The 21,592-nt window shown below is 37.4% G+C and overlaps 1 long non-coding RNA gene and 3 gene segments (V, D, J or C); all 4 read left to right on the forward strand.

Moving 5' to 3' along the window:
- The first annotated feature begins 803 nt into the window (after positions 1–803).
- Positions 804–21,592, forward strand: part of LOC125138852 — a 43,593-nt gene continuing 22,804 nt past the window's right edge. Inside the window, 1 exon segment of the V gene segment in view lies at positions 804–907. Coding sequence covers positions 850–907 — 58 coding nt within the window.
- Positions 8,449–19,871, forward strand: LOC125138642. The gene is made up of 4 exons (XR_007137887.1): positions 8,449–8,855; positions 8,955–9,004; positions 16,331–16,333; positions 19,862–19,871. It is a non-coding gene; the product is annotated as an uncharacterized LOC125138642 (long non-coding RNA).
- LOC125138638 lies at positions 11,468–12,517 on the forward strand. The segment is given in 2 exon segments: positions 11,468–11,685; positions 11,773–12,517. Coding segments are annotated over 2 exon segments (429 nt in total).
- LOC113640773 lies at positions 16,596–17,718 on the forward strand. The segment is given in 2 exon segments: positions 16,596–16,936; positions 17,021–17,718. Coding segments are annotated over 2 exon segments (351 nt in total).

The raw sequence follows: 21,592 nt of genomic DNA on the forward strand, positions 1-21,592 counted from the left end.
TACAGTGAGAAACTGAAAAATAAGTTCAGCATCTCCAGAGACACTTCTACTAACACAATAACAATTGGAGGACAGAACATGCAGACTGAAGACACAGCTGTGTATTACTGCGCTCGTCTCACACAGTGACACAACAAGCTGCAGTGCTGCACAAAAACCTCATCACAATTCACTTCTATAATTAAATAACAACTACATTTTCCTGAGTAACTAATCCCCATATTACAAATATTTCAGCATAGACACCAACACTGGCATTAATAAAATAAATAAATAAAAGTTTGTTACATTAACTTTACAATCTATACGAGAAATTAATACGAATCCCATGAAATTAAATGTGAAATGTGAACATTGTTAATTTGATCATGAATTTCTGGTAATGTACAAATTAAAAGGAAAAAAACAAACACAAAGTTTTTTTAATTCTCACCAAATTATTTTTATTAATTGATCATTGGAATACCCGAATTAGCTAAAACATATCAACTTAACATTTTTAGTTCATGTTTTAAATTATCATTGAAACGAATATTGATTTCCCAATTAACTAATTAATTAAAACAAATGATTTACTATGTTACTGCTGATACTGTATCTGAGTGTTTTCTCTCTTTTAAACCTTTCTGATAAAAATGTTCAGTTTCTGAATTCTTTTTTTTTTTTTGCAGCAGGAACATTATAATATTTTGCAAATGTATCTGTAGGGGGCAGCAGCTGCTTATTTTTGAGAAGGATTCATGAAACTATGAAATCTAACAGCTGAAGTGGGTTTATGCAAATTCACCCTGTTATTAAAAACAGCCTCTTGCAGTTTGAAGTTTGTGTCACAAAACTGAATCAAAGAGCATGATGATGGGGCTGAGGGTCACTCAGTACTACATCTTTGTTATAATGTTAACCAAAGGTACCTGAGACTTCTGTACTGTTTATTTCTTCCCTCAGAATATCTTGTCTGTGTTGATGATGATCTTTGTTATGTTTTATCTGCTAGGTGTCAGCAGTGATGAGATCAGACTGGACCAGTCTCCTGCTGTGGTAAAGAGATCTGGAGAAACTGTGAAGAAATGGATATTCAATGACAAGCAACTACATACACTGGATCAGACAGAAACCAGGGAAAGCTCTGCAATGGCTTGGCAGGATGGATACAGGCAATAATGATGCAACACATGCAGAGTCTGTGAAGAACCAGCTCACTTTAACAGAAGACGTCTCAGCAAGCACACAGTACTTAGAGGCCAAGAGTCTGAGGACAGAGGACACTGCGGTTTATTACTGTGCCTGAAGTTCTACAGTGACTGGAGCTGAGGAAGCAGCTGTACAAAAACCAGACACATTGTAACTGAACTAACTGAAGTTGCTTAACTTATAATTGTAACACAGATGAACACAGTTTGTATCTATTTACTGCTCCAATTATCTATAAATATACCTGGATATAACCCTAAAGTGGACGTGGCCTAAACTAATTATCAGGAATGAAAATCTAGATAAACCCTGTTTCTATGCTCCTGGAAACACTTGAAAAAGCCACAGGTAGAGATGGCAGCTCTGTCAGCATGCTGTGTGACATCCCATTCCCAATACACACTGTAATACACTCATCACTCAAAAAGTGCTCATTGCATAAAAAGTTGTTTACAATGGCTACTGTATGTAATCTCAAACAAGTGGTGACACGACCCACAAAAATTGCTATGGATAATACATCTAAATCAACATGCATAGATCATATTTTTACTAATGTTCCTGATTTATGTTCACAAGCTGTTTCTGTGGGGGTAGGATGTAGTGATCATAACCTGATAGCAATTTCAATAATGATGAAAATTCCTAAATCTGGTGGAAGGATCATGTATCGCAGATCATTTAAAAACTTTAATCCCAGATTGTTTGTTGATGAGGTCAATAACTCAAATTGGTCTGCAGTTCTTCAGGAGGGGGATGTAAATGCTTCTCTTAACATTTTTATGGACACTTTTAGTAAAATAGTTGATAAATATGCACCTCTCCGGAAAAGATCTATAAAAATCAACAGTGCTCCATGGTTAGATGAAGAGCTAATGTCCCTCATGAGGCAAAGGGACAATGTCAAAGATATGGCCTTCAAAATCAAAATGTGATGTAGACAGAGTACATTATCGCAAGTTGAGAAACAAAGCTACAAACTTAAATAACATAAAAAAGAAAGCATATTATGGACAAAAAATCTCAAATTCTAGTAATGATAGCAAACAATTGTGGAAAGTATTACAGGAATTGATGTATAAAAAATCAAATAATTTGAATATGTACATGGAGACCAATGATGGTGACATTATTAGTAAACCTTGTGATATTGCCAATCATTTGATTGATATTTTTATATGCAAAGTAGAACAATTAAGATCATGTATGATAATGCAAGATATTGAATCTCCTTGTGACAATGTTAGATTTATTATGAGAGGGAAAACTTGCTCCCTGTCATTTAATACTTGTAGTGAGGACAACGTTAAAAAGTTGCTTCTCTCCTTATCTGATGAGAAAACACCTGGTAATGATCATCTTGATGGCAAAATTTTTAAAATTGTTGCAAATATTTTGTGCAAACCAATATGTCACATCTTTAATAGTTCAGTTCTCAGCAGAGTGTTTCCTAAGCTATGGAAACAGTCTAAAATTGTGCCTTTACTTAAAGATGAAAAGGCAGGGTTTCCTCCTTCTAATTGCAGACCAATTCATATTCTTCCTGTATTAAGCAAAATATTTGAAAGGTTACTTTTTAAATCAAATGCTAGAGTACTTTACATTAAATTAATTGCTAACGAGTTCACAGCATGCCTATAGACCAGGCCATTCAACTAACACTGCATTAGTGCATATGGTTGATCAGTGGCTTACGTATATGGAGGATAAAAAACTTGTTGGTGCTGTACTTTTAGATTTTACAGCTGCATTTGGTGTAATTGACCATGATATTCTGTTGTCAAAGCTCAAGTGTTATGGATTCCCACAATTGTCTGCTTCACTGTTAAGGAGTTATCTCTATGGCAGAACTCAGCAAGTATTTTTAATGGTAGTTTTTCTGATAGTAAATGTATATCATGCGGTATTCCACAGGGCAGCTGTCTGGGTCCACTCTTATTTTCAATTTTTGTGAATGATTTGCCTCATGTTGTTAGAAACGCAGAAGTTGTACTGTATGCAGATGATGCAAGTTTATTTTGTGCATCTCCTTCAATAACCGATCTAAGTATGAACCTTCAAAACCAATTAAATTTGATTATCAATTGGGTTAATTTGAACAAATTAGTACTAAATATTTCCAAAACCAAATGTATTGTTTTTGGTACTAAACATTTGTTAAATAAACTTTGTAACCTAAATTTGACTATTGATACAACTTTGGTTGAGCAGGTTACTACAACTAAACTATTGGGTGTCAAGCTGGATAATCAGCTCTCATGGACTGATCAGATAAATCATATTGTTTCTAGGATGGGCAGAGGCATTGCTTTAGCTAGGAAGTGTGTGCCGTTTTGTCCACCCTCAGTCATGAGAACAGTAGTCCAGTTTTTGGTCTTGTCACACCTGGAGTACTGCTCAGTTATTTGGTCCAGTGCTACACAGGAGCACTTAAAAAAACTTCAACTTGCTCAGAATAGAGCTGCCAGAGTTGCTCTTGGCTGTTCGTATAGGACCGGTGTGAATGAGATGCACACTATATTAGTATGGTTGAAGGTACAGGATAAATTAAAGATAAGTCTTCTGTGCTACATGCATAATGCCATCTATAAAAACAACCCCAGATTTTTTGTGGATAAATTGGTTTACAGTGGGTATTGCCACCAACATATTACTCGGCAGGTCAGCTCTGGTGTTTTAGTTGTTCCTTTTGCACAGTCAAATTGTATGAGGAGAACTGTATTATTTAGATCCTCAGTAGCTTGGAATCAACTGTCAATGTGTATAAGACAAATAAGCAACAGATCTTATTTTAAAAAGATGGTAAAAAAAATGTATGATCTGTAATGAAAACTAAGTGTAATGACTTAAATTGAAGTGTATTTATTCTTTTGATAACATATTGTAAAAAGTGTAATGTGATTGTGTATAATATGTTTTGATATTGTAAAATGGACACCAGGAAGATTAGCGACCACTCGTGGAAGCTAATGGGGTTCCAAATAAATAAATAAATAAATCACAGTCACAATACACACTGTAATACATTCATCACAGTTTGACTACACATTGTAATACACACATCACAGTCACAATACACACTGTAATAGACACATCCTAGTCCCAAAAAAATACAACACACAACCCAGTCTCCCATCCCAGTCATCCCATTCCCAATTTAACTCATTGGACAGATGATTGATTTTTTTGGATTCTGCAAAAGTGATTCATATTTAACAACAATATTCTGTGTATTTTAGGAATTCTACAGATTGACTCACTTACATTTTTATGCATTTATGGGTATCACAGTGCAAATAAAATTCAAACCCAAGCAGCAGGAGTGTTAGGGAGCGTTAACTAATACTACAAACAGAACAGTTAGTAACCTGACAATGTGAAACTTACAGAAATAGTTTATTCCCCTCGTCTGTTCCTCTGTGGTTGTTTTTATATCTTTAGTGGGTGTGTCATGCAAACCAAATCCTGTGTTTGAACCATTTATGCTGAAACATTCAGCCCAACAACATAGCAGCAGTTTGTGTTCATTTACAGCAGCAGGAATCATTTTAATTCTTTGAGATGGGACTAGGCAGAGTTTTGTGTTACTTTACTCTAGCAATCTTCATTCAATGTTAGTATTATTTATTACATTATTAAAATATATATACTGTATGTATGTATATATATATATATATATATATATATATATATATATATATATATATATATATATATATATATATATATATTTATTCTTTAACATTAACTTCTATTATTGAATATTCTTCTATTTCAGATTCCTGCAGTCAGACACTGATCGAGTCTGATCCAGTGACCATCAAACCTGATCAGTCTCATAAACTGACCTGCACAGCCTCTGGATTAGACATTAGTGGCTACTGGATGGCTTGGATCAGACAGGCACCTGGAAAAGGGCTGGAATGGGTTGCATATATCTACAGTAGTAGTAGCATATATTATTCCAATGCTGTTAAGGGCCGCTTCACCATCTCCAGAGACAACAGTAAGCAGCAGGTTTATCTGCAGATGAACAACATGAGGACAGAAGACACTGCAGTTTATTACTGCGCCCATGACACACAGTGATACTTCCCCTTAGACATCAGTACAAAAACACAGACTTATAGTCTGAGCTTCAATAACTGAAACAACTGAAGGAGGCAGCAGAGCTCAACAAATAAAGTGGAAAAAAAAGTGAATCCACAAACTGCATTCTGTATGAGACTCATTCAGTATCAGTCATTATCAGACAAATATCTACATTTTCTCTTCTTTTTCACTCTTTCCATAATGTGTGATTAGTTATTTGGGTTGTTAAACACAGTTTGGACAAATAAAAACACTATAATTTATGTAACTACATCCTCCTGTGGTTGTGAGGTTTCTCAGTAACATGACAAGATGTATTTTATAATGCTGTTATAATGTAAGGTTCTAAATTAAACAGAATTATAAATCAATAGAAATAAAGGGTCCTTTTCTAAATGAATAAAAATTTCTGTAAGTTTTCTTATTATAGATTCACCTGAAAACACCAGTGTATAACAGGGCTCGGCAACCTTAAACACTCAAAGCGCCATTTGGACCTTCTTCCCACAGAAAAAAAAAAAACACAGGGAGCCACAAAACCCTTTTGACATCTAAAATGAAGAGAACACTGCATGTATCATTTTTTACCTTTATGGAAAGTATAGACAAAACTGTAGTGTGTTGCATTTATGAAATCAATGAACTGCTACAGAGTAAACAAAATTTTATTTCGGCAAGCAAACAAAAATATTTGGAACAGCTTGAACTAACCTTAACAAAAATGACGCTGGATTGAAGGTAACTTTCAATGTCTAATTGAGTCCTCTTCATATTCGTTACATCAAAATTTTACTTGCCAGCTGCAGCAAACCAAAAATGCGTCTGCTTCTGTGTGTCGGATTTACAGTGCTGTAGCAAGTCGGCAGTTATGACACATATTTTGAGCGACAAACAAATTAAACACGGTTTATTTTAATGTTACAAGAGCATCATAATCTTAGAATTTATAATGACTTTTTTTTAAAAAACTAACTAACTAAAATAAAATACATTTTAATTAAAAATTTCTTTTCCAAATCTACACGGAGCCGCAGCAGTGGGATGACCTCTGGTGTATAAATCTACTCATTAACACCTGCCACCTGAACAAAAGCTTCTTATTGGTTCAAACATAAACTCAAGCTGCAGTGATAGATATCTCTAAAAATACAGACATGTTTAAAGATGAGGAGGTTTTCTCATATAAGAATCCATCCCATTTTAACCCTGAGATAAGGAGTGTCTCTATGCAAATGTCCTCCTCTGTTATATATTTAAGCAACAAAGACCAAGAGCTTTTACTTCTTCTGCTCCAACACACACCATGATCTCTACATCCCTACTGCTGCTGCTTCTGGCAGCCGTACACTGTAAGTGTTTTTAAATTTGACATGTAATACAGTTTTGGTTCCTTAAAGCTTTTGCTTTTACATCATTAAAATAACTTTTCTTTAACAGGTGTTCACAGTGTTGAGCTGATCCAGACCGGATCCACAGTATTAACTCCTGGTCAGTCACTGACTCTGACCTGTAAAGTGTCTGGATATTCATTAACTGATAGCAGCTACTGTACAAGCTGGATACGACAACCTGCAGGAAAAACTCTGGAATGGATCGGAAGGATATGTTCTGGTGGGGACACTTACTACAGTGAGAAACTGAAAAGCAGGTTTCAGGTATCCAGAGACACGTCCAGCAGCACAGTGACATTAACAGGACAGAACATGCAGACTGAAGACACAGCTGTGTATTACTGCGCTCGGCGACCACAGTGAGACGAATAAACAACATCCCTGTACAAAAACTCCAAGTACACCGAAACCATGCTAGCTCCAAACATCCTCCTTCATTAAAAAATAAAAAGTAATGATAACAATTCTGACTGAAGCACCACAGCATCATGGACAATTTGACAGTCGATATCTGATTACAAAGGGAATTGATTAGGTTCATGTTCATTTCACTCTGATACAGTAAGGCTTTACAAATTTTCAGGTAGACTGACTGTTGATCTCACTCATTACACACTCGCTCATTACTCATTATCCTAACCCGGATTACTCATTAATTATATAAACATTTCCATGCATGGTTTCTTAACACTGAGGTATTTTTTTCTTCCCCAAAAGTCTCCTCCACCTGCACCTGATAACATTACCCAGACCCCAACACAACCATTTTCATTTTCCATCACGTTTCACATATTCTGAAATTAAATAATAAATAACTAGATTTGTAAAGTTCTTCGTGACAAACTTTATGTTGGCTTTGACGTTGCAAGTATTTGCAAAGGCCGGTGCTTTTTGGAGGCGAGTGGACATAAGGGTCAGTGTTACTTTTGGAAGCAAGTAGACAGAAAGCTATGGTGCCAAAACATTTGGAGGTAAGTGGAGACGAGCATGTGATGTCATCCGAATACTCTTGAGGAAGTTCTCCTCATTGTTCTGAGTGTTTTGATATGTCTCAAGTTCATGTTGCACTAATTTTTAATTTTCACGTGACATAACGTAACATCATGTGACGTCATCAGAATACCTTTGAGGACGTTCCCCTCATTGTTCTGAGTGTTTTGATATGTCACATGTCCATGTTGTAAAAAGTTTTTTGATTTTGCATATTTTGGGGGCGGGGCTGCGGGACAAGCAAAAGGCCAGTCGGTACACCGATTTAAAACTTTGTACAGAGTATCACCCTAAAGGAGCTGGCCGAGTTTGGTTTAGACAGTCCGAAAGCTTGCCGAGTTATAAACCTCCAAAGTTTATAATATGAGTCTATGGGAAAAAAGGCCACTTTGAGACCTGGTACCGGAAGTACCGGTACTCGGATTGCTTAGAAAAGTAATAGCAACAAACTTAAGACCAGGCTCTACAACATATCCGAATTTGGTTCATGTGGCCCCAAAGCCCTAGGAGGAGTTACTCTTGATAAATTTTTGTCTAAGCTTAAATAAGAAAACAGAATGTTGGCTTCTACAAAGCGACATAATTATAGACAAAAATGGATGGAAAATGTTTAGGAATTCTAAATATTATAACAAGTAATTTTCCATTTTTACTGATAGACAGAAAGTTTACTCAACCTTTGGTCTTTATCTGTATCCTGTATATTTAAACTGCACCCACATTAGAAATGTTTGAACATTATGCTGTTCTTTAAGCTTTAAGGCCTGTGATGGTCGCTCTTTCTTTATTCACACAGCATCTAAGCAACATGTAGAGGATCAAAGGACTGACAGTGTGTCATAAATATGAGAACATGTTCTCCTGGGATTTACATTAAAGTCATAAACACTAACTACAACATTCTTATTCTTAAGACATTACAGCTCCATTATATCAGCATCTTATTAAACCAGACTGCATCATCCAGACTGTTTCATCAACTACATCATAAGAATTAATATTTTGTGATTGTGCTGTTTTAACATTAGTAGGAAATGCCTCATGTCTTCCGAAAGCCTAAACACTGTCATGCAAATCAAACCCCTTCATAAATGATTAGAGGTGTTCTCAGGAGAAGTGAGGATCTGGGTTCAGGTTCAGATCAAACCATGTTCTCTACACTTCTACTCTTGCTGTTAACAGCTACATCTGGTAAGTGTGTGTGGAGAATTTTGGAAAGATGCAGATCATTGTGTACATTTTCCTGTTTGATAGAATGCACCTGAATAATGGCATGATTGTTGTTCACAGGTATTAAATGTATTGAACTGGTTCAGCCTGCAGTCATGCTGGTTAAGCCTGTTTCGGGTCGCCGTGCCGTCCACAGCACGGAAGACAAAATGACCACTAGGGGATGAGCCAGAAACAGTTCGTTGTAGCCAGCTTCGTTGTAGCGTTTAAGCATTAAATCTTCTAAATACACGGTTAAACTTATTTTTCTAGTAAAGCTTAGACTCTCAAGATTTTTTTAAGCCCACACACAAAGCATAATATGATTTATAGCCGTCATACTATTTGAAACAAAATTGGTGGTGAACTGAACTAGGCGGCGCTAGACCAGTTGTTCCCTTACCTTTAGACGCTTCCCTTTCTTCACTGGGGTAATATTCTCCAAAACAAATGGTTCACAAAAATCCCCAAAGGTCCAAGGAACTGGAATCTGTAAGCCTTTTAATCCAAAACGCTTTGGTCGCCTCGCAAATATTCCGTTTGTGACCGAAAACTGGAAACAGAAGTGCGCCACCATCCGTTGTTTCGGCTCTAACTTCTCATTGGAGGTTTCAAAAATTACACTGTTGCGTCAGATTTGTAGTCCAGGGCCTAACGAATCAAACAAGCGCTCACTTGAGCCAATCGGCGCTTGTATTGCAGAGATAGACGGCTGAGAAGCCAATGATGTCTCTCCATCCTATGTAGGAACCCTCCCTTTGACTGACAATTGCTCCTTCCAATAGCAATGAAATGGGCCGGGACCTTTACAGCTCTTTAGCCAATAAGAAGACGATTCCAACGGTATGCAACATGACACGGCTCTGAGGCCTCAGCTGCGCAGAAATGGATGCGCACTGGATTTATTGCGCTATTCTCGACTTTTTCACGCTCTCACAGCTCAGGGTGTCAGATTACAGGCCTTTTTTCACAGCAGACTTCTAGACAGAGAGTCTCTGTTTGTTTTAGGCCTTTTAAACTGAGCATGCAGTCTTTTAATTCAAAGTTATACAGTAAACAAGTAAAGAAGAAAAACATGACCGGACGGACATGTCCGTAGAAAAATATTTTTATTGAAGCCATTTTTGAGTCTTTTGACTTGTTTTTTTTTTGGTGAAAGCCAAGACATGTGGCTCTGACCCTCAGTTGTTATTTGGTTCCTAACATGTTCCAGAGAAATAAGATTAATCAGTTTATCAGGTAAACAACTCAGGCGGAAATCAAAACCTTCCATTCTAGCCTCTGTACCTTTGTGGCAGTAAGGCCTAGAATCAATCTGACACTTGTATCTGAAACTAGAGAATCTTTCCAATGAGACCGGGCTCACCCCTGTGTGTTAAAGTATGTGGGAGCTGTACCACGTTTTGTTGGGTAGGTCATGTAGGCGAAAAACCTGCAATAGGGGGCGAGAGCCACCAAGGAACATTTTTCTCTGTGATTATTGACACCTGTAGAAGATCAGCATAACAATATGTAAATGAATATGTAAAACGTTCCCTTTACAGCTACTTATAGAGAAATATCAGCCACGGTCACTGTGGGCAGCTTCATCCTGTGAGTTTCACTTCACTAATGATCTCAGAGCTGCTAGTAAATTCCTGCAGTTATAACCTACTGTACATAGATTTTTGACTGGAATTGTGACATGTCTTTTTTTCAGATGTGGAATGTGCAGTAGAGCTCACTCAGGACACCTCAGTGATGTTAAAGCCTGGAGATTCTTTAATCCTCAGCTGTAAAGTATCCGGTTACTCAGTTACTGATGGCAGCTACGCCACAGCTTGGATCCGACAACCTGCAGGGAAAACTCTGGAATGGATAAACAACATTTGGGGAAGTGGAACCATGTATCATAAAGAGTCTCTAAAAAGCAAGTTCAGTATTTCTAAAAATGCCTCCAGCAGCACGGTGACACTGAGAGGACAGAACATGCAGACTGAAGACACAGCTGTGTATTACTGCGCTCGTTATCCACACAGTGACACAACAAGCTGCAGTGCTGCACAAAAACCTCATCACAATTCACTTCTTTAATTAAATAACAACTACATTTTACTGAGTAACTAATCCCCATATTACAAATATTTCAGCATAGACACCAACACTGGCATTAATAAGATAAAACAATAAAAGTTTGTTACGTTAACTTTACAATCTACACGAAAATTAATATCCCATGAAAAATCCCATGAAATTAAATGTGATCTGTGAACATTGTATAATTTGATCATGAATTTCTGGTAATGTACAAATTAAAAGGAAAAAAACAAACACAACGTTTTTTGATTATCTCACCAAATTATTTTTATTAATTGATCATTGGAAAACCAAAATTAGCTAAAACATATAAACTTTAACATTTTTATTTCATGTTTTAAATTATCATTGAAACGAATGTTGATTTCCCAATTAACTAATTAATTAAAACAAATGGTTTACTATGTTACTGCTGATACTGTATCTGAGTGTTTTCTCTCTTTTAAACCATTCTGATAAAAATGTTCAGTTTCTGAATTCCTACTTTTTTTGCAGCAGCAGGAGGAACATATAATATTTTGTATTTGCACCTGTAGGGGGCAGCAGCTGCTTGTTTTTGACAAGGATTCATGAAACTATGAAATCTAACAGCTGAAGTGTGTTTATGCAAATTCACCCTGTTATTAAAAACAGCCTCTTGCAGTTTGAAGTTTGTGTCACACGACTGAATCAAAGAGCATGATGATGGGGCTGAGGGTCACTCAGTACTACATCTTTGTTATAATGCTAACCAAAGGTACCTGAGACTTCTGTACTGTTTATTTCTTCCCTCAGAATATCTTGACTGTGTTGATGATGATCTTTGTTATGTTTTATCTGCTAGGTGTCAGCAGTGATGAGATCAGACTGGACCAGTCTCCTGCTGTTGTAAAGAGACCTGGAGAAACTGTGAAGATCTCCTGTAAGATACACGGATATTCAATGACAAGCAGCTACATACACTGGATCAGACAGAAAACAGGGAAAGCTCTGGAATGGCTTGGCGAGATGAGTACAGGCAATAATGCAGCAATATATGCAGAGTCTGTGAAGAACCAGCTCACTTTAACAGAAGACGTCTCAGCAAGCACACAGTACTTAGAGGCCAAGAGTCTGAGGACAGAGGACACTGCGGTTTATTACTGCGCCCGAGACCCAACAGTGACTGAAGCTGAGGAAGCAGCTGTACAAAAACCAGACACACATTGTAACTGAACTAACTGAAGTTGCTTAAATTATAATTGTAAGACAGATGAACACGGTTTGTATCTATTTATTGCTCCAATTATCTATACTGTAAATGTACCTGGATATAACCCTAAAGTGGGCGTGGCCTAAAATAATTATCAGGAATGAAAATCTAGATAAACCCTGTTTCTATGATCCTGGAAACACTTGAAAGCCACAGGTAGAAATGGCAGCTCTGTCAGCATGTTGTGTGACATCCCATTCCCAATACACACTGTAATACACACATCATAGTGTGATTACACACTGTAATACACACATCACAGTCACAATACACACTGTAATACACACATCACAGTCACAATACACACATCACAGTCACAATACACATTGTAATACACACATCCCAGTCCCAATATACACTGTATTACACAGATCACAGTCACAATACACACTGCAACACACAACCCAGTCCCCCATCCCAGTCATCCCGTTCCCAATTTAACTCATTGGATGGATGATTGATTTTTTTGGATTCTGCAAAAATGATTCATATTTAACAACAATATTCTGTGTATTTTAGGAATTCTACAGTTTGACTCACTTTGACTCACAGTTTGACTCACTTATTTTTATGCATTTATGTGTATCACAGTGCAAATAAAATTCAAACCCAAGCAGCAGAAGTGTTAGGGAGCGTTAACTAATACTACAAACAGAACAGTTTGTGACCTGACAATGTGAAACTTACAGTCATTTATTTTAACTTACAGTTATTTTAATGTTACAAGAGCATCATAATCTTAGAATTACATTTTTAAAAAAACTAACTAACTAAAATAAAATAGATTTTAATTAAATATTTATTTTCCAAATCTACAGGGAGCCGCAGCAGAGGGATGAAAGAGCCACTTGTGGCTCCAGAGTCGCGCGTTGCCGACCCCTGGTGTATAAATCTACTCAATAACACCTGCCTTAAGCTTCTTATTAGTTCAAACATAAACTCAAGCTGCAGTGATAGATATCTCTAAAAAATACAGACATGCTTAAAAGATGAGAAGGTTTTCTCATCTAAGAATCCATACCATTTTGACCCTAAGATAAGGAGTGTCTCTATGCAAATGTCCTCCTCTGTTATATATTTAAGCAACAAAGACCAAGAGCTTTTACTTCTTCTGCTCCAACACACACCATGATCTCTACATCCCTACTGCTGCTGCTGCTGGCAGCCGTACACTGTAAGTGTTTTTACATTTGACATGTAATACAGTTTTGGTTCCTTAAAGCTTTTTGCTTTTACATCATTAAAATAACTTTTCTTTAACAGGTGTTCACAGTGTTGAGCTGATCCAGACCGGATCCACAGTATTAACTCCTGGTCAGTCACTGACTCTGACCTGTAAAGTGTCTGGATATTCATTAACTGATAGCAGCTACTGTACACACTGGATACGACAACCTGCAGGAAAAACTCTGGAGTGGATCGGATGTATATGTGGTAGTGGGAGTACTTACTTCAGTGAGAAACTGAAAAGCAGGTTTCAGGTTACCAGAGACACGTCCAGCAGCACAGTGACATTAACAGGACAGAACATGCAGACTGAAGACACAGCTGTGTATTACTGCGCTCGTGAACCACAGTGAGACGAATAAACAACTTCCCTGTACAAAAACTCCTCCTTCAGTGTTCACAATAACAACACACAACACTGATCTATCAGAGTCTCAAAAAATGTAAAATAAGTAATAATAAATATATAGATTGAAGTTAGTTCATATTTTAAATAATTGTAATATAGATTTTAAACCGTAATGGAAAAAAAATTAAGATTACTGCACATGATAAACACTGTAATAATTATATCACTAAGAAGAAAAATTGTGAATGGTGATGAATAAAAGACTTCATTTTGTGATGATAACAGAAATTCTGCTTTGATTCATTGTTGATTATTTTTCTGTAACAAAACCTCCCCAAGTGTTTTATTCCTTACTTTCGGTCACTGAGCTTTACTCCTTCTCAATAAAGGAGCAGGAGAAAGCCGTCTGTGTGAAATAAACCATCACCACGTAACCATTCCTACATAGCGACCGTGTACAGACCCCCAGGGCCCTACACAGTTTTTCTTAGAGAATTCACAGATTTTCTCTCAGTCCTATTGGTTAACTTTGACAAAGCATTAATTGTAGGAGACTTTAACATTCATGTTGACGACACAAACAACGCTTTAAGACTCTAGGAATTTAGGAATTTAGGACATTTATGCACTTACTAGACTCACTTGGGCTCAAACAAAACATCACTAGTGCAACTCATCGACGTAACCACACACTAGATTTAATAATATCACACAGAATAGATGTCACTGATATAGATATCATACCTCAAAGTGATGACATCACAGACCATTACCTCATAATGTACTCACTACCTATAGAACTGACTATGTCTCACCACGTTATCGACTCGGTAGAACCATTATTCTGACCACCAAAGACAGATTCACAAATAACCTGCCTGATCTGTCTGGACTTCTTAATGTACCCTCAAACTCAAACGACCTAGATGCAATGACTAACAGCATAGACGCAATATTCACTAGCACATTGGACACTGTTGCCCCAGTCAGATTACAGAAGGTTAGAGATAAAACACTTGCACCATGGTATAATAGTCATACTCACACCCTCAAGAGGGAGACCCGTAACCTCAGACAGTATGTCACTATTAGTTCTACTTGACCTTAGTGCTGCATTCGACACTATAGATCACAACATTCTTCTAGATCGCTTACAAAATTACACAGGTATTCATGGTCAGGCTTTAAGTTGGTTTAGATCCTACCTGTCTGATAGATACCATTTTGTAGAATTAAATGGCGAATCCTCCAGTTTATTACCAGTTAATTATGGGGTCCCTCAAGGATCAGTTCTAGGACCTCTGCTTTTCTCTATATACATGCTTCCATTAGGGAACATTATTAGAAGACATGGGATTAGTTTCCATTGTTATGCCGATGGCACACAGTTATATATCTCATCAAAACCAGATGAAATAGCCACAGTGTCCAAATTAACTCAATGCCTTAGAGAGATAAAAGACTGGATGAGCTGCAACTTTCTATTGTTAAACTCCGATAAGACAGAAATACTACTCATAGGTCCAAAAACCAGTGCACAGAAACTCTCACAACTTAACTCCCATTTAGAGGGATGTACTGTTACTAGTAGCTCGACAGTGAAAGACCTCTGTGTCATATTAGACAGTAACTTGTCTTTTAAAAATCATATCGCTCATACTACCAAAACAGCGTTCTTCCACCTTAGAAACATTGCCAAGCTGAGAAACATCCTGTCTGTATCTGATGCTGAGAAGCTAGTTCATGCGTTCATGACCTCTAGACTGGACTATTGTAATGCATTACTAGGTGGTTGTCCTGCATCTTTAATAAATAGGTTACAGTTAGTCCAAAATGCAGCAGCCAGAGTTCTCATTAGGACAAGAAAGTATGACCATATAACCCCAATTTTATCATCTCTACACTGGCTGCCTGTTAAGTATAGAATTGACTACAAACTGCTGCTACTTATGTACAAGGCTCTTAATGGTTTAGCTCCCATGTATCTAACTAGTCTTCTAACACGTTACAATCCTTCACGCTCTCTGAGATCACAAAACTCAGGACTTTTGGTAGTTCCCAGAATATCTAAGTCTACTAAAGGTGGTAGAGCGTTCTCGTATTTAGCTCCCAAACTTTGGAATTGTCTTCCTGATAGTGTTCGGGGCTCAGACACACTTTCCCAGTTTAAATGTAGATTAAAAACTCATCTCTTTAGTCAGGCGTACACATAATACATCCTATAGTATCATGCACCAGTACATCAGACCAGCACATTTTTATGAACAGCAGATCTGTTAATCCCTTTCCACTGCTTCTCTCTTTGTACCCATCCCGAGGCATCCAGACACTGTACCAGCTCCCAACGTCCTTTGTGGGACGAAGCCTTTGGACGTCCACTGAGCCGAGGCCGACTCTAAGAATCCTGAGACATCTCCAGTTAGACTCTGTGATACTAAGGAGATCCGAAGTCCATGATCCTTACACCAATAAATGACTGTATATTACAATCACACCCCCAGTGTCACCCATATGAGGATGAGGTTCCCCCTTGAGTCCGGTTCCTCTCAAGGTTTCTTCCTTTACCAATTTAAGGGAGTTTTTCCTTGCCACTGCTGCCTGAGTCACCTCAGACTTGCTCATAGGGGAATAAATACATACACACTGTGAACTATATACAACTAATAATAACCTAGAATTTTTATTCTGTTAATTCTTATTTCTTTTATTATTCGTTATTTCCTTTATCATTAATTATGTTTACCTTCTGCTCTATGTTTATGTTCTGTAAAGCTGCTTTGAGACAATGTCTACTGTAAAAAGCGCTATACAAATAAACTTCAATTGAATTGAATTTAGGTTTCCTAATGTGTTCCTTAGATGAGTGAGGTGTCTTCTAAAAATGATTCGATTTGGTTCCCTTTCTGATAGAGAAACATTCTGTTGTAGAGATTTACATAGTACCTTATCATCCACTCATCTATCCAGTGAGCAGCGTGTGGTTGTGGGTTGAACACCTCCATAGTGGTCATGGACGCTCCCTATTCAAATAGAGTGGTGTATAAACAGCATGTTCTTGTCTGCTCTAGTTTCCAGTGAGCTCTGTGAGAGATAACACTCCCATACACTTTAAATCTGGGTGAAGCAGAACTCAGAGAAGGATGATTTTAGGACAGTGTATTTTATTGCTACTCATTTCATGTACGTTTGTGTTTCTTATGTGAAGATTATTAGCATTATAATCAGTATAAGAGAACATTACTGAGTTCTATTCTTCTCTTCCAGATTCTTATGGACAGTCCCTGACCTCCTCTGATTCTGTGATGAAGAGACCTGGAGAGTCGGTCACTCTGTCCTGTACTGTCTCCGGATTCTCAATGGGCAGCTACTGGATGCACTGGATCCATCAGAAACCAGGACAAGGACTGGAGTGGATCGGGCGCATTGACACTGGCACTGGCACTGCATTCGCTCAGTCTCTACAGGGCCAGTTCTCCATCAGTAAAGACACCAATAAAAACTTGCTGTATCTACAAGTGAAGAGTCTGAAAGCTGAAGACACGGCAGTTTATTACTGTGCACGAGGGTCACATTGACACAAAAGACTCCAGAGCTGTACAAAAACTTACACAAGCACGTCCTCATGAGCTGTAAATATTCCCTCAGCAGGAAGCTGCACCCCAGAGACCTTTATTATAAACAACATCATCTATTCACACTCAGATCTTCTTCTTTATAACAATCTCTTCTAGCAGTTATTAATATTAATATTAACAATAATCCACGTTATGTATCACACTTACATTATGACATCTTTACTTATTTGACTGGAGGTAAATCAGCTCTAGGACAATGATTGTGATGACTAGTTGGGACTATATACTGTACTATTCATGCTTTTATTCCTCCTGATTGTGATGCCAGCTGCAGGAACACTACAGGTCGATGGTTCATTTCCTGAATTTAGAAACACAGTCTGTTCAGCAGCACAGAATCTGATGAGAGATCAAACTGAAATGTAGATGTTTACTGCAGCATCACTACTACAAACTCCTGGAATTAAAAATCACCTGTAGGGGGCAGCAGCTGCTTGTTTTCAAGAAGGATTCATGAAACTATGAAACCTAACAGCTGAAGTGTGTTTATGCAAATTCACCCTGTTATAATACAAAAACATCCTCTTGTTCACCCAAAGTTCAGATTCAGACATGTTCATATTCCGGTTCTTTAAATGACTCTGTAAATAAACTGCAGCTCATTTTCCCCGTCTGCGTCTGCAGGTTTTATGTGTTCAGGAGTCCAGAAGAGAACAAATGTCTGTGCTCTTATTAATAGAGAACAAAACTACTGGAATTAGAGGTGTAAGGATATATATACTGTAACTAATCATATAATCATTCAGTATCACGAGACAATAATCAGGGTAATGTATTCAGTCACTCGGTCATCATTAGGAAGTGTTTTATTGGGTCAGAGTGCAGGCTCCAGAGTCCATCCCAGGAACACTGAGCGTACATTCTGGTCATGTTACACATTCACACACTCATTCACACCAAGGGGCAATTTAGAGAAGACAGCAGCTTGCACAGAGAACTCGCATTAGCATGAAAACCGTACTGTTAGGGGGAGTTTGTTAAAAATTGATGGTTGATATTACAGAGCATTTGAATAGACTGACCAAATTATTGCAAGGACGCAAAAGGTTGTAACCGTATTATGACAGCATATATGAATTCAAGTTAAAGCTCACGTTATGGGAGACACAGATGGCAAGTGGTGAGCCTGCTCATTTTCCCTGTCTAAGAGATGTGTGCTCAGCAAGTGTTAATCCTGACATGAGACAGTACAAATACAAGCTTTCAGGGTTGCTGAGGGAGTTTGAGAACTGATTTCAGGTCTTTAGCAAACTCGAGACAGAATTCGCAGTTTTTCGCTCACCATTCACAGTCAGAGCTTCTGGTGTGCTCGTTGACATGCAACGTGAAATAATTGATTTGCAGTGTGATGTAAATTTGAAGGATAAATTTGCCTCTGTGGGCTTGGACACATTTTATCAGTATCTCCTGCCAAGCTATCCTAAATTAAAAGCACTGGATGCAAAAATGTTGTGCATGTTTGGGACTACCTACCTTTGTGAGCAAGTTTTTTTCACTAATGAACGTTAATAAAACGAAGCTGAACTCAAAGCTCACACATAAGCACTAAAATGGGATTCTGGCTGCTACTCAGGACATAATGCCTGATATTGATGCACTTGTGCAGAATAAAAGATGACAAAGATTTTCTTTTTAAAACAGCTGCCACTTGAGATTTTATGTGTGTGGAGTCAATTCATGTATTTAGAATTGCTTCCAGGAATTGGAAATTGGATTTTAAACAATTTCTGTATTTTGAAGTTTGATTTATGTTAACATGCAGGACAGTGTTTTTAAGTTCCACAAACCTGTGACTAAATGTTTTGCGCCATTGTACAATAACTGTGTTCAGTTTTTATGCACAATGCACTTAAATAAATGTTAAACTGGGTAAAAGTGTTGTTGAAATTGCACATAATACTTAGGTTGTTCATAATATATTATTGTCAAAGGACAATTCATTTAATATAAACATTTTCATAATTTACTTGTTCTTTGCACTAATACAAAGACAAAAGTGGACTTATTCTTAGTTCTACGTAATTTTGCTATGAGATTACTGGTCTGGCCCCACTTGAGATCAGATTAAGCTGTATGCGGCCCCCAGACTAAAATGAGATTGACACCCCTAATCTAGAGGGATTCAGCCTATACCAGAATGAACGTCATGTTTGGTTACACGGTTTGATTATAATGTTCAATGCAGTTCAGGAAAGTGTTAATTACATCACAACACATTCATATCATTATTAATAATAATAAACAGCTGAATTATTTTCCACATTAAATTGATATGGAGATGAAACGGGGTGTGAGTGTGATTAACAGCTGCAGAGCTGCACTCAACACAGCAATGTTTTGTCTGAAACACATGATGTTTTTATATCTCTAGTGGGTGTGTCATGCAAACCAAATCCTGTGTTTGAACCATTTATGCTGAAACATTCAGCCCAACAACATAGCAGCAGTTTGTGTTCATTTACAGCAGCAGGAATCATTTTAATTCTTTGAGATGGGACTAGGCAGAGTTTTGAGTTACTTTACTCTAGCAATCTTCATTCAATGTTAGTATTATTATTTATTTCATATAGAGACACGATTTAACATTTTTCTATTTTTCTTCCTTTTTTTTACTTTAACACCTATGTTTGTGTGTTCTTGCAGATTCCTGCAGTCAGACACTGATCGAGTCTGATCCAGTGATCATCAAACCTGATCAGTCTCATAAACTGACCTGCACAGCCTCTGGATTAGACATTAGTAGCCATTACTTGGCTTGGATCAGACAGGTGCCTGGAAAAGGGCTGGAATGGCTTGCAAGCATCTACAGTGGCAGTAGTTACATATATTACTCCAGTACTGTTAAGGGCCGCTTCACCATCTCCAGAGACGACAGTAAGAAGCAGGTGTATCTGCAGATGAACAGCATGAGGACAGAAGACACTGCAGTTTATTACTGCACCCGTGACACACAGTGATACTTCCCCTTAGACATCAGTACAAAAACACAGACTTACTACAGACACATCACAAACCCCCATTTCCAGATTCTTGGAGGTGAAATAAATTTTTACTGGACTGTTGTGAACATTGTCTGGACATTTATACTGATAAAAGATTATTAATTTACTTCTCAACATATTTGCAGTCATGTGAAAAAGAAAGTGCCCCCTCTTGAATTCTGGGTTTAACTCTTATACCGTATATATCTAAGATATAATAAAAAGTAGTATAAGATAATAAAACTAGTCTTTAGCTGGTTTTCAAATTAGATAATAAAATCTCAGATGAACAAGAACACATGACATTTTACACCATTTCATTATTTATTTAACAAAAATGAAGCTAATATGGAGAAGCCAGGTGATGCTAATAAAATGCCATTGAATAATTGATCACTAGCAAATGTGACTTATAATATCTCTATACTGTAAAAACTGAAGTTTTGTCAGTTTCCTTTTCTGGAGCATTCAGGTGTGTGTTAAAATAACAGCAAGAATGAAGGACGTCAGCAGTTATCTTAGAGAATCTGTCCATCAATCTGGAAAGTGTTATAAGGTCATTTTTAAAGAATTTGAATTACTATAGAATTCAATACTGTGTACTTTCTATTTAACATGACATCATTACATCACACAGACAAGTGTTTTATAACTCGTATAACACACTTATTAGCATGAACTACTTATCATTCGTACTGCAAATACACACAGTTCAAAAAGGAAAACTCCAATCATTCTTTATGATCAAGATGTTTATAAAATACTGTAGGTGAGTTTATAAACCCACACATCCTCCATCAGATGAATCTCCTCCTCATGATTTAAATACGTTTCAGATACATTCTCCTCCCATCATCAGCAGATAAACAAATCCAAGTGTCAGAGCTGGATCTCACTCTATTTATATGATGTGATGGTGTCTGTTAAACTTTGGAGAACAGAGAAGACTCCAGTCCAAACAACACACACCATGTTCTCTACATCTCTACTGCTCCTGCTGGCAGCTGCTTCTTGTGAGTGCTTTATCAAATTCATTCATTTACTAGATGAAGAATAAAGGTGCAGCATATATTGTGTGAGATATCACCATGTGTTTTCCTCCACAGATGTGCATGGTGAGGAACTGACTCAGCATGCTTCCATGACAGTCCAGCCAGGCCAGAGTCTCTCCATCCAGTGCAAGGTTTCATATTCAGTTACGAGCTATGGTACAGCTTTCA

This window comes from Tachysurus fulvidraco, chromosome 15, assembly GCF_022655615.1.
Source record: "Tachysurus fulvidraco isolate hzauxx_2018 chromosome 15, HZAU_PFXX_2.0, whole genome shotgun sequence".
Taxonomy (NCBI): Eukaryota; Metazoa; Chordata; class Actinopteri; order Siluriformes; family Bagridae; genus Tachysurus; species Tachysurus fulvidraco.